This window comes from Salvia hispanica, chromosome 2, assembly GCF_023119035.1.
Source record: "Salvia hispanica cultivar TCC Black 2014 chromosome 2, UniMelb_Shisp_WGS_1.0, whole genome shotgun sequence".
Lineage (NCBI taxonomy): Eukaryota > Viridiplantae > Streptophyta > Magnoliopsida > Lamiales > Lamiaceae > Salvia > Salvia hispanica.
Window position 1 is genome coordinate 5,333,326 of NC_062966.1, and position 14,638 is coordinate 5,347,963.

General features: G+C 40.4%; 1 protein-coding gene across 1 annotated transcript; it reads left to right on the top strand.

Annotated features, from left to right (window-relative positions):
• Positions 1 to 7,846: 7,846 nt before the first annotated feature.
• LOC125205936 (protein DEFECTIVE IN EXINE FORMATION 1) lies at positions 7,847 to 13,968 on the top strand. Its single transcript, XM_048105155.1, has 13 exons — positions 7,847 to 8,129; positions 8,342 to 8,452; positions 8,736 to 8,818; positions 8,989 to 9,106; positions 9,193 to 9,350; positions 10,390 to 11,051; positions 11,141 to 11,211; positions 11,656 to 11,912; positions 12,268 to 12,449; positions 12,529 to 12,812; positions 12,905 to 13,022; positions 13,102 to 13,284; positions 13,377 to 13,968. The coding sequence occupies exons 1-13, from the start codon at positions 7,978 to 7,980 to the stop codon at positions 13,692 to 13,694; spliced, it is 2,697 nt and encodes an 898-aa protein (XP_047961112.1). The 5' UTR covers positions 7,847 to 7,977; the 3' UTR covers positions 13,695 to 13,968.
• The last annotated feature ends 670 nt before the right edge of the window (positions 13,969 to 14,638 follow it).

Genomic DNA, 14,638 nt, shown 5'->3' on the forward strand with positions numbered 1-14,638 from the left:
ACTTTAAGCACATTTTACTTCACTGAGATGAAAAAACATATAGCTGATAACATGCATCACAAACACTTCACTCTAACCATGGAATACTTCACTCTATGCGCGTTTTACTTCACTGGAATGAAAAAACAGTGTACTATAAGCATGGATCAAAAACACTTCACTCTAACCATGGAATACTTCATTTTACGCACATTTTACTTCATTGAGATGAAAAAACATATCACTGATAACATGCATCACAAACACTTCACTCTAACCATGAAATACTTCATTTTACGCCCGTTTTACTTCACTAGAATTTAAAAAAAATAGTGCACTTTAAGAATGGATCACATGCACTTCACTCTAAGAATGGAATACTTCACTTTAAGCACATTTTACTTCACTGAGATGAAAAAACATATCACTTATAAAATGCATCACAAACACTTCACTCTAACCATGAATACTTCACTCTAAGTGCGTTTTACTTCACTGGAATGAAAAAACAGTGCATTATAAGCATAGATCACAAACACTTCACTCTAACCATGGGATACTTCACTCTAACCACATTTTACTTCATTGAGATGAAAAAACATCACTAATAACACGCATCACAAACACTTCATTCTAACCTTGAAATACTTCACTTTAAGCACATTTTACTTCACTGAAATGAAAAAACAGTGCACTATAAGCAGGGATCACAAACACATCACTCTAAGCAAGTAACTTCACTCTAAGCACATTTTACTTCACTGAAATGAAAAAACAGTATACAATAAGCATGGATCACAAACACTTCACTCTAACCATGGTTATAAAAGTTCTGAATTTTCACATTCATTTTTTAAAATATTTTGGATCGATCCAGGTACATATCTCAAAATTTGAATTTTCAAATCGATTTGGATTAAGCAAAACCGAAATGCTTAACCATACAGAAAATCAAATAAAAGTAAGATTAGAAACGACACAAATATAAAAAAAAATGATTGAAAATAGTTTTCAATCACCGCCTTCAACGTGACATGAACGCTGGAGGAAAACGCGACGGAGCTTGTCGATAAATGACAACACATCGCCGACAAGGTCGTCGAGAATCTCCTCCTCAGACTATTCCTAAACCCTACCAACCCTCCGGCGACCGGAAACCTAACAGTCGCCGCCTCATTCACGTCGTTGTACCTTGGTAGGGTCCACGACCTCCTCCCTATAGTGGAAGAGCAGTTTCCCGAGCTGGGATTGACCGAAGATGATCGCATGGAGATGAGTTGGGTGGAATCCCTTCTCTTCTTTGCTAATGTTGATGACGACGAGGAATGGAGGAAACATGATGAAAAATGGAGGTCACAGTGGCGGAACCCGGCGTATTCGACGGAGGGAGAATAGAGAATAGACAGTGGGAAATGAAATGTTCAAATGAGGGAAAGAGAAGACCCTTCTCATTTTAATTCAGTAAAATGACCAATATACCCCCGGGTGAACTAAATTATTCATATAGTAATTCAAAGAAAGTGGGTTGAAAAAGTGAGTAGCATGTGAATCCTACTTTTATGTATTAGTTTTATAATAAAATGTGAGTGAGAATGAGTTAATGGAATGGGACAAATTATGGGTCCTACTACCAAAAATGGTAAAAGTGAAATGGGACAAATTATGTGGGACGACCCATAATTTGTCCCATTCCACTAACTCAGTCCTACTCACATTTTATTATGAAACTAATACTTTAAAAGTTGGACCCACATCCCATCAACCTTTTCAACTCACTTTCAATTAGATTTCTTAAAACCCGTGCCGGATCAAAGTGTCCCAAATTATCTGGGACGGAGGGAGTATTTGTTAAAACCCGTGACAAATCAAAATTGACCTTATATTGATAGATGGAGGAAGTACTGTTTTTATTCAAACATCCTTCGGTAGTTCACTTTACCTCTTTCTATAAAAGCAAAATTACAACTCCACAAAACACTTAAAAATGCATAAAATCAAGGGGAAAAACTATGCAAATGCTATTCACATTATGTCTCCCTTTTTGAATTAACCAAATTACCCAACCAAAATTTTTAGTATTTTTATTCTTTTCCTTGACTAAATACAAGAATTGACCAGATTATCCATTAAGAGATTTAATTTATAAAAAAAACTGAAATTTCTCGTTTGATAGTTTGGTCTATTCTTATATTTTGTGAGACAAAAGAAAACAAAAAGAAGAAAATGTAAAAATTCCTAAAATAAAAAGTTCGCCATTTTTAAAGACATGTGAATTTCTGTAGTCCCTCCAGAAAACTAACATGTGTGCATAAGCTTGCAATTATTATAAGTTTGATTAAAAAATTAGTTATCTTGTCAATTTGGTACGTGAATAAGCGCAGCTGAGGTGGCTAATTAAATAAGTGGTGCATGGGTGCATGCACACATGGATTTTAGGGGATTAAATCACACACATATGGCGCATGGCAACGCATGGAATAGCTTTAGTTAGTTATGAGAATTCTGTTAGATCGAACTGTTGCTCATATATAAGAGCTGTATTTCCTTTATTGTAATTTCAGATTTATGAACTAATGCAAAATCAGCTTTCCCCTCCTCTCTTATCTTCACCGAGTAACTTAGTTCGTATTGGTAGGATTCCGGTCGCCGTTCCGATCACCGGGGACCCCAATTCTGTACCAAGTGGTATCAGTCTCACCGATCCTATGGTAGACACACGCTCCGGCGATACGATTCGCCGTCTGGTGGAGATGATCACGGCGGCAGTGGCGGATCTGACCGCTCGAATGGCCGACGCCGATCATCGTCGGGAAAATCTCGACAAACTGCGAGATCAGACGGAAAGCACTCGCGATCTGACCATGCGCGAGCTGAGGGAGGAAATTCTGGCACTTCAAGTCTAGCAAAACGAAATTATGTCTCGTTTTGTGGCCCCTGGTGGTGGAGTTGTTCCGCCGGCTGGAGGTGGCGTTGGATTTCAGGGGAGACAACAATAATACTTTGCGACACGCCAGTCTAAGGTGGGTTTTCCAATCTTCTCTGGTGAGGATCTACAAGGCTGGATCATGCGGTGTGATCACTTCTTCACCGTCGACCTCACTCCGGAGGATTCAAAGGTTCGATTGGCCATCATTAACCTTGAGGGTCGTGCCTTACAATGGTATAAGAATTGGTCGACGTACCAAGAGCTTCCGATGGCTACACCATGGCCGTTGTTTCTCCAAGCTTTGGAGAGCCGATTTGGATGTCATCTTCTAGGCGACCCAATGTCGGAGTTACTTTCCTTGAAGCAGACCGGATCATTCGCCGATTATCACGATCGGTTTGAATTGCTATTGGGTCGTGTTGCTATTTCAGAATCCTATGCCATCAGCCACTTCATCAATGGTCTCCGTTCCTATGTGCAGAAGGCGGTCCGGATGTTCATGCCGCAGACTCTGGTGCACGCCTATGCGTTAGCACGTCTGCAGGACCTCTCTGCTCCGGCGAAGGATGGATTCTCTGCACCTCCTCCTCGTCGATTCAACTCTTCGAGCCCCGCTGGTAATTCCCAGATCTCTCCCTCTTCGTCGTTGTTACCTACTCCCACAATGCCTAATTTTAAGAATAAGCGTGTCTTGACCCCTGAGGAGTTGGCTGATCGTCGGGCTAGGAACCTTTGCTTTGGGTGTGATGAGAAGTTTGATAGGAATCATCGTTGTGCTCGGAAACAATTGTATATTCTGGAGATTGATGATGGTGTTAGGGGCATTGAATTTGACTCGGAGCCTCAGGAGGATGAGGAGGTTGGAGAAGATGATAACCCTCTTATCTCTATCAATGCGATTTGTGGTTCGACTTCTCGGGGTTTTCAGACTATGAGGATCACCGGCAGGGTTGGTAAACGTGCTCTCCACATCCTTATTGATTCAGGGAGCACCCATAACTTCTTGGATTTGCAGCTGGCTCAACGGCTTGGTCTCAAACTCACCCCGATTAAGCCGGTATTTGTGGACGTCGCTGATGGCAATCGCATTGAGTGCGCTTCCATGTTTAAGGATTTACGTTGGTCTTTACATGGCACCACACTCTCTACAGAGGTTCTGCTCCTCCCGTTAGGTAACTGCGATATGGTGTTGGGAGTCCAATGGTTGGAGACTCTTGGTGTTATCCATTGGGATTTCAAGCAACTGACGATGGATTTCTTGTTGGATGGGAAGAAATTTTCCCTAAGGGGTGGCCGGCCTACACCTCAGATTGCTGCTGCGTCGGAGCGTGAGATGAATAAGCTCCTCACACGTAGCGATGGAATTCAGTTGTGTTGTATTCAGCTCAATGCAGAGGGTCACTCTGACCTCTTGGCTTTGAACTGCTCTGATCAAATAGAACAGGGGATACCTGCTCCTATTCAGAATTTGTTGGCTGAACAGAGCAGCGTCTTTGCAGAGCCCAGCAGCCTTCCTCCCCTCCGTTCCCGCAACCATCAGATTACTCTGACTCATGGGGCTTCTCCGGTCAATTCTCGGCCATATCGTCACACTGCCTTACAGAAGGATATCATTGAACGCCAAGTAAAGGAGCTCCTACAACAGGGCTTCGTACGCTCGAGCTCTAGTCCTTTCTCTTCACCGGTTGTCCTCGTTAAGAAAAAGGATGGGACGTGGCGTATGTGTGTGGACTATCGACGCCTTAACAAGCTCACGGTAAAGGATAAATATCCGATCCCCTTGATCGAGGAGTTGTTGGAAGAATTACATGGAGCGGCTGTTTTTTCTAAAATCGACTTGCATGCGGGGTACCACCAGATCCATATGCAGCCGGAGGACATTCCAAAGACCGCTTTCAAGACACATGATGGTCATTATGAGTTCGCCGTGATGCATTTTGGCCTTACGAACGCCCCTGCGACGTTCCAAAGTCTTATGAATAATATTTTCAGCCCGTTTTTGTGACGTTTTGTGTTGGTCTTTTTTGACGACATTTTGGTGTATAGCAAGGACTCCTCGGCTCATCTCTCTCATTTGGAACAGGTTTTTACTAAGCTCCGAGACCATTCGTTGTTTGCTAAGAGATCCAAATGCGAGTTTGCTAGAGATCAGATTGAGTACTTGGGTCATATTATCTCCAAGGATGGAGTGGCCATTGACCCTAAGAAGATTCGGGCAATGCAGGATTGGCCTTCTCCATCCGATGTCTCTAAGCTTCGGGGCTTCTTGGGTCTTACGGGATATTATAGGCGGTTTATAAGGAATTACGGCGTTATTTGCAAGCCCCTAACTGATCTGCTTCGCAAAGATGCTTTTCTTTGGAATGTTGAAGCCGAGCTCGCTTTTCAGGGGCTTAAAAGAGCGATGATAACCCCACCAGTTCTGGCTCTCCCGGATTTTTCTCTTCCGTTTGTCATAGAAACGGACGCGTCAAGCTATGGGATAGGAGTGGTCTTGATGCAGCAAGGCCACCCTCTTGCCTTTATCAGTAAGTCCTTATCCCCTCAACATAAGTTACTCTCAGTTTATGACAAAGAGCCATTGGCGATTGTGTTCGCGGTCACACATTGGAGTCATTACGTGGGGAACAAGCCATTTGAGGTTCATATAGACCACAAAACGTTAGCTCACTTGTTGAAACAAAAGCTCTCCACACCAGGGCAATTGAATTGGCTTTCTAAGCTGATGGCTTATGATTTTGTGATAACATACAAGAAAGGGACCGAGAATGTTGTGGCTGACGCTCTCTCGAGGGTCCATTCTTCAGATATATTCTGCATGGCCATCACCACGGTTTCCACAGATATTTATCCATTGATTGAAGCTACTTGGTCCTCTGATTCGAGCTTACGCTCTCTGATTTTGGAGCTCCAACAGAATCCTATGAAGGATTCCAAGTTTTCGTGGATAGGGGGTCAATTGCGTCGGAAGGGCAGGCTGGTGGTTAGGGATGATGCAGCCCTTCGCTTGAAGATTGTGAGCTTATTTCATGACTCGAGTTCTGGCGGTCATTCTGGCATCTTAGCCACCTACAAGAGGCTTTCTTCTCTGTTTTATTGGCCTAATATGGAGAAACTAATCCGTCAATATATCCGTGAGTGTGATGTTTGTCAACGTTTCAAATACGATCACAGTGCCTCTCCCGGTCTATTGCAGCCTCTTCCTATGCCCGAAGACGCTTGGTCTCATGTGAGTTTGGATTTCATCGAGGGCCTTCCGGTTTCATCTAGAAAGTCCACAATCTTGGTGGTCGTTGATCGCCTCACCAAGTACGCCCACTTCATGTCCTTAGCTCACCCTTACACGGCTTTGACAGTTGCCCAAGCTTTTTTGGATACAGTTTTCAAGCTTCATGGGTTGCCAACGGTCCTCATCAGTGATCGGGATAGAGTCTTCTTGAGCGCTTTCTAGTCTGATTTTTTCAAGTTGCAGGGGGTCGAGCTTCATCTTTCCACGGCTTACCACCCGCAATCGGATGGGCAAACGGAGGCTGTTAATAGGTGTTTAGAGACCTATTTAGGATGTATGTGTGGGGATCAACCAACGGAGTGGAGTAAGTGGTTGAGCTTGGCTGAGTTTTGGTACAACACATCGTTCCATTCGGCTATTCAAACTACCCCATTCGAGGCTCTCTATGGCTACCCACCGCCGATGCATATTCCTTACTTTCGGGGAGACTCTTCAGTCCACGATGTGAACGAGAGCCTGCTGGCACGAGGGGCTATGATGGATGTGCTTAAACATCACTTAGGTCGTGCTCAAAAGCGGATGAAGCAACAACACGACCGCCATCGTTCGGACCGGCAGTTTGCGTTGGGAGATTGGGTTTATCTGAAACTTCAACCTTATCGGCAGAATACCTTACGCGATCGGCAGTTTCAGAAGCTTAGCCCGAGGTACTTCGGAACCTTCAAGGTGATCGACAAATTCGGCACGGTGGCGTACAAACTGCAGCTCCCTTCTGGCTGCAAGATTCACCCTGTTTTTCATGTATCTCAACTCAAGAAAAAAATGGGACCTTTGGATCAGTTGCATGGGACGCTTCCCTTTGTGGGCAATTCCACTTTTCTGGAGCCGGTTAAAGTTCTGGACCGACGCTTGGCGAAGAGGGGAAATCAGCCGGCTACACAAGTTTTGGTTCATTGGGCTAACTCCTTCCCGGAGGATGCCACGTGGGAGTACTTGCATGATTTGCTCGACCATTTTCCGGCATTCAAACCTTGAGGACAAGGTTTATTTCGAGGGGGGAGATTTGGTACATGAATAAGCGCAGCTTAGGTGGCTAATTAAATAAGTGGTGCATGAGTGCATGCACACATGGATTTTAGGGGATTAAATCACACACACATGACGCATGACAACGCATGGAATAGCTTTAGTTAGTTATGAGAATTCTGTTAGATCGAACTGTTGCTCATACATAAGAGCTGTATTTCCTTTATTGTAATTTCAGATTTATGAATTAATGCAAAATCAGCTTTCCCCTCCTCTCTTATCTTCACCGAGTAACTTAGTTCGTATTGTTAGGATTCCGGTCGCCATTCCGATCATCGGGGACCCCAATTCTGTACCACAATTCTTTTTGTAAATTTTAATAAACTAGGGTATAAATATTAGTATTACTTCCTCTGTCTCATAAAAATATGGATAGTTGGCATGACAGGAGAATTATTGCATAATTGGTATAAAACAAGAAAGAGATAAAAAAAATAAGTAATTATAGTATTCTTAGTGAAAAATGAGGTAAATCTCATTAGAGAAGAAAGAAATTACCTAAAATTGTTAGTGAAAAATGAGGTAAAGGAGAAAAAATTACTTAAAATAGAAGGATATATTTTTACGGGAAAGATAAATTACATGCACCACAATTGAATTGATTAGTTTTCTACTGTATGAGCTAAAATTCTACTGCAAACTGTTTTATTTCTCTCACTAGGGCTTTGACTACTTACAATTCTTGGTCATTTGCCCTAAATTTTCATTTTATTTTGTTTCGAACAATTCAAATCGTGGATTTTCTTTCGCCTAATTCATGGAATCTTGGAGTTTTACGTTTCGTAGTTTTCTTGTTTTTGCGGTGTTGTGTTTGAGTTTCGATCATGGCACATCTCAATCGGAGGAGGCAAAGACGAACAAATTTAGGGAGCGTGAGGCCACTGATGATGCCCTTGGTTACCCCAATTTGTAAGTTTATTAATGTTATCTAGTGCTTTCAATCTTAATCGGTTCATATTGGTTGTGGCGGAATCAGATTATTGGTTATGATAATAAATCAGTTCGAAGTGAATGCCTGTTTTTCTTCTTTGATTTATGATTTATTTAAAGATTAATTCACGCATTTCATTTCGCAACATTATTGAAGAGTTAAGTGATGCCTAAAATTTCTCTGTCGACAGTGACGAGGACGAGTTGTTGAACACACAATGCCCTCAGCATCTGGAACTTAGGTGGCAGGCTGAAGTGAGTTCTAGCATATATGCAACTCCCTTGGTGGCAGATATTAACAGGTGATGGAAGGAATACAAGTAATTCGTCCCTCGTTGATTGAATGGTTAATTGCACATTGCATGTTTGTTCACTTCCCCCCTATGGAACATTGATGCCATGTAAAACCACCTATGTTTGATTTAAATGTTTAGATGGTAAAAGAGATGATCTTTTTAACAGGTTATGGGCTTGCTGTATGTATATTGATTTTATATTATGAGCTTTCTTAACTGCTCATAATGTTAGTTTGTTTATTTATTATTTGCCTTCACATCTGATTGATAAGTTCTATTCATACACCAGTGATGGAAAGCTAGAAGTCGTAGTTCCTTCCTTTGTGCATTACTTGGAAGTCCTAGAAGGATCTGATGGAGATAAATTACCAGGTAGCACCACCACGAACAATTAATAAAATTTATTGTTTTTTACAAAGTGACCTTAAGATATATTCTAGATTGATTTCTCTGCTTCTATACATCTAGAAGGAAAGTTGCATAAAGAATCAAATAATTGTATGAATAATTTTGGTTTATTCTGTAATTGAGCACTTTATCAGGATGGCCAGCTTTTCATCAGTCTACGGTCCACTCTAGTCCTCTTCTTTACGATATTGATAAGGACGGTGTCAGAGAAATTGCTTTAGCCACGTATAACGGTGAAGTGCTCTTTTTTAGGTAACTACCGTTTATGCTAAATGCTTCCCTTTGTTATGGATAATAGTTATCCTGTCTTAGCTTATTAATCTTGTTTCATAAAATAGGGTTTCAGGATACATGATGTCAGATAAACTGGAGATTCCAAGGTTGAAAGTTAAAAAGGATTGGCATATTGGTTTGCTTCCAGATCCTGTTGATCGCTCTCATCCTGATGTTGATGATGACCAATTGGTCCAGGAGGCTCTTATGGAGTCATTACACCGTAAGTTTGTTACCTTGTCATTTAAGCATCATTAGTGTTGTCCAAAGCGTGCTGCGCACATACGTCAACCCGAATCGCCCCAAGGTAGCTGGGGCGAGCTATATTCCACTGGCTGTGGCACAAGGAAAGTTTAGGGGAAAATTCTATGTTGTTTTCTTACACATGTAATCAATTTATCTTTGGATATTCTCAAGAGAAACTAGTTAATAGGGCCCTTTTAACTAAAGATAACCAACAATACCCACTGGAATATAACTAACTATTTCCACACCGCTTCCACATTCACACACTCCTACTTCCCTGTCATGTCGACAACGTGTATCGCTGTCAGAAAGGATTAGGAGTCTTTAGTTAATTACTCCCTCCGTCCCTTGTTAATTGATGCACGGAGTTTAAGAATAGTGTGTTAAAGTAAGAGAGAATTAAGTAAAAGAGAGAGTTACTTTTTGCCAAAAATAGAAATGACTCAATTATCTTGGAACTTCTCAAAATAGAAAAATGACTCTGTTAACATGGAACGGAACAGGGGGTGAATAGTTTTATTCGAAATAGAGTCTATAGTAGTCTTATAAATAGCTTTGTGTTTCTTAGTTTTAAGTGTGCAGCGATTGTTGTAGCCCTTTTTGGAGGCATGTAATCCTTTCTGGAGGTGTGGCCTTTACGGAGAAGTTTTATTGTTTGTAATTTATTTTAAGTCAAGTTTCGATCCAGTTAGTTGTGATTTTTTTCTCCGCTCCTTGTTCTTTTCATGCATTTTCTGTTCGTTTTCTGTTCGTTTCCAGCCAACAGCTGCGTTATCTCATCACATACAGTGTACTTTGTAAAATTGTCCACTATACAGGTTTTGACTTGATACACTTTTATTCTGTTCTCTCTCAATACCATCTGGCAGTTTTCCATTTGAGTTTGACTTTAAAACTCTGTTTAGTATGCAAACCATGTAGCATAGTGTACCCCTCAGCCCTTAGGTGGGATATATGTTGCTCTTTTTGGAGTGTATATTTACGTAAATTTATCTCTAATTCGAAATATTTCTCAGAGCCCAATGCAAGTACACTTGCAGCAAATACTATACACTCCACAACAAGTCACAATGACTCATCAAATCCTGTCCCAGAAGAAGTTCATCATGACACATCAAACCCTGCCCCAGAAGAAGTTAATCATGACACATCAAACCGCACAATCTCTTCTGATAATCAAAACAGTCAGCTGAATGGGACCACACTTGCTGCAAATATCTCCCACTCCACCGCGAGTGACCATGACTCATCTAATTCTGTCCTGGAAGAAGTTCATCACAACAAATCAAACAGCACAACCTCATCTGAAGACAAAAAGAATGACAGTCCAGTGGGAGCAGATATCAAGATACCACCACAAACAAATGATACATCATCCTCTGCTTCTGGGTCTGAAGAAACTGGAAAGGCTGCAAGAAGGAGGCTTCTTGAAGTTAAAGATACAAAAGACAATGAGGATAATCATGCTGCAACTGTAGAAAATGAGGGAGGTCTGGAAGCAGAAGCTGATTCTTCATTTGACTTGTTCAGGGAGACTGATGAGTTGGGGGATGAGTATAACTATGACTATGATGATTATGTTGATGAAACCTTGTGGGGAGACGAGGAATGGACTGAATCTGAACATGAGAAATTGGAAGATTTTGTTCACATAGATGCGCATGTCTTGTGCACTCCAGTAAGTATATCAATGCTTAAAGCTTTATTCTTGTCAGCTTCTTTGTTAATTTGAATAAATGTATAATTTTTTGTTCTGATCAAATTCAGGTTATAGCAGACATAGATCACGATGGTGTCTTTGAGATGATTGTTGCTGTTTCTTACTTCTTTGACCATGAGTAAGTTTCCCTCTACCTGTAAAGTATCTCTCCATTTATAGCCTCCTCATGCTTTATTCAGGTGACATTCTCAACAGATCAGTATTATTTGAGCCTCTGTAGTGTACTTTTAGCTAAATCTCTGTTGTACCTGAGCATCATAAAATGGTCATCTCATTTGTAATTTTGTAACTCAGAAAGTTTCCTCACAATTTCTTTTGCTCTTCTTTTCTGTTACTGTTATTTGTGTTACTGTTACTGTTGCTCAGTATTAGAGGTTTCCTTTGAAGCAATTCGTATTGATGAATGATCTGAGATTTGAAGCCATCCTTTATTTTGATATACTCCACTTGGGAAGTGTGATTAAGTTCTTACTTCTTTAGCCATATCTTGTGTTTTTATTAATTGCTACTAGCATAACTGCTTGCACGGGTACTTTCAACTGATGTATATGAAGTTTGATAGGTATTATGACAATCCAGAACATTTGAAGGAGCTTGGTGGTATTGATATCGGAAAGTATGTTGCTGGTGGCATTGTAGTTTTCAACCTTGATACAAAGCAAGTTAAATGGAGTGCACAATTGGATATGAGTACTGAAACTGGAAAGTTCCGAGCCTACATTTATTCGTCTCCTACAGTTGTTGATTTGGATGGTGATGGAAACTTGGACATTCTAGTTGGCACTTCTTTTGGCTTGTTCTATGTGTTGGACCACAAAGGTGTGTGTATATTAGTATCATTGAATTACTTTTACTTGCATGGAATTTATAAATTTTCACCAGAATCTATTGTTGCAGCAGTTTATTCAGATTTCTGATTTATTTGGTTCTTTTAAATGTCTAACTGTTAAATGTATTGCACAAGTGGAAAGAATGCTATATTAGACATGAAAAAGTTGTTCTTAGATCACCTTTCGTCATGGTCAGCTTTGTAAATTTTATCTTTGTTGGTCGGATGGTATCTAGTTATAGTCGAGATGCTATGGAGAATATTCCTACTGAAATTGTTTTTGATTGGTTCCCATCCTTCCATATATTATTGTTATTTTACTTACCTGCCAATTTACTGATTCAGGCAAAGTTAGAGAAAAGTTTCCCCTTGAGATGGCTGAAATTCAAGGAGCAGTTGTTGCAGCTGACATTAATGATGATGGGAAAATTGAATTAGTAACGGCTGATGCCCATGGAAATGTTGCTGCATGGACTCCACAAGGAAAAGAAATTTGGGTAACACATGTGAAGAGCCTTGTTCCACAGGTAATCTGTGATATCTTGACTCCTACATATGGTTGTCAACATATACATACACTCATGATCAATTACATGTTTCCTACAGGGGCCCACCATTGGAGATATAGATGGTGATGGTCACACCGACATTGTTGTGCCAACTCTATCTGGAAACATATATGTTCTAAGTGGCAAGGATGGATCAATTATACGACCATATCCTTATAGAACACATGGAAGAGTGATGAATCAAGTTCTTCTAGTTGACTTGAAAAAACGAGGGGAGAAGCAGAAGGGGCTTACGATTGTTACAACATCATTTGATGGGTATTTATACCTCATAGATGGCCCTACTTCATGTGCTGATGTTGTGGATATTGGAGAAACAGCGTAAGATAATTTGGAGTGCTATAATGACTGCTCATTCTTTGAGCTACTACTATTTTTCCATTCACCCAAAAAAAACTCTTGATCTGTTACAGATATAGCATGGTTTTGGCTGACAATATTGATGGTGGGGACGACCTTGATCTTATAGTTGCCACCATGAATGGAAATGTCTTCTGTTTTTCAACCCCTTCACCACACCATCCTCTCAAGGTAATAGCTGAACAATATCGCCTGTTTGTGATTGTTGGCAGATTTTATTCAATTTGTCTTTCAAATCTTGTAATTCCAGGCTTGGAGATCACCAAATCAAGGGAGAAATAATGCAGCACATCGTCACAATCGCCAAGGAATTTATATTACTCCATCATCACGTGCTTTCAGAGATGAAGAAGGAAAGCATTTCTGGGTTGAAGTCGAGATTGTCGATAGATACAGGTTTCCATCTGGCTCCCAAGCACCTTATAATGTCACGGTATGTTACTCCACCTCTCTATAAATCCTTATGTTTTTATCATTTTTGCAATATGTTTTATAATCTTCCCAAGCCTGTGTTTGTAATCATAGATAAGTTTGTTGGTTCCTGGTAATTACCAAGGAGAGAGAACGATTAAGCAAGACCAGATCTTCGATCGTCCTGGGACACATCGGATTAAACTTCCGACAGTAGGTGTAAGAACCGCTGGAGCTGTAATGGTGGAGATGGTTGACCGGAATGGGATCTATTTCTCAGATGATTTTTCACTTACATTCCATATGTACTACTACAAACTCTTGAAATGGCTTCTTGTCCTACCAATGCTTGGAATGTTTGGCATTCTTGTCATCCTCCGCCCCCAAGAAGCCATGCCGTTGCCATCATTTTCGCGGAACACTGACTTGTGAGATGGAGCTTTGCAAGTGAATATCTGACACAGACCCATCAGCTACAATGAAGGAAGTTGAAACACGGTTTTTGCATGAAACTATCAGAACAGACATAATCGATGAAAGTGGATGAACCGGTGAAATTATCATGGTATGTACATGGAGTTTAAATTATCATGTTCGGCAAAGGCAGTTGCTGCCTGATTGAATTGCATATAAAAGGCAATGCTGTGACTGAGGAAACTTTGTTAGGCAATGATAAAAATATATGAAAGTTTTGAATTGATTCTAATTTGATCTGTCATGTGGTCTTATTTTGTGAAACTGCATTATGCCCCTATTTACAAGAAGAAATGAAAAAACCACAAATTGAACATTTGATAAGGATCTATGTAGATTGTGATCCATTAATTTATACCCTTTGCGATGTTTGATCTTGCAATTAAACACAAAAGCAATAAAAAGGAGTGTTGATCGAGCCTTCCAAAACTAGACTCAATGATTTTACGGGAGACGAGTGATGAATAAATGTGAATTTGATATTCCCTTCGTCCCATAATAGGAGTTACTCTTATTGTGAGCATAAGTTTTAAGAAATATACTCCTTCCGTCCGCCATTAGGAGTCTCATTTATGGGTGGCACAGATTTTAAGAAATGTTAAAAAAAGTGAGCGGAAAAAAGTTAGTGGAATATGGCTCCCACTTGTATATATTAGTTTTAAATGAAATGTGAGTGAAATAAGTTAGTGGAAGGTGAGACCCTATTACCATTTATGGTAAAAGTGAACCGGTACTCCTATTCGCGGACAGGAGCAAAGAATAGTAGGTTGGAAAAATTAGTGGAATATGACACCAACTTTTTTATATTGGTTTTATAATAAAATGTGAGTGAAGTGAGTGAGTGGAATGTGATATCTACTTACCCCTTATGGTAAAAAATGAAGTGTGACCCTTATTGTGGG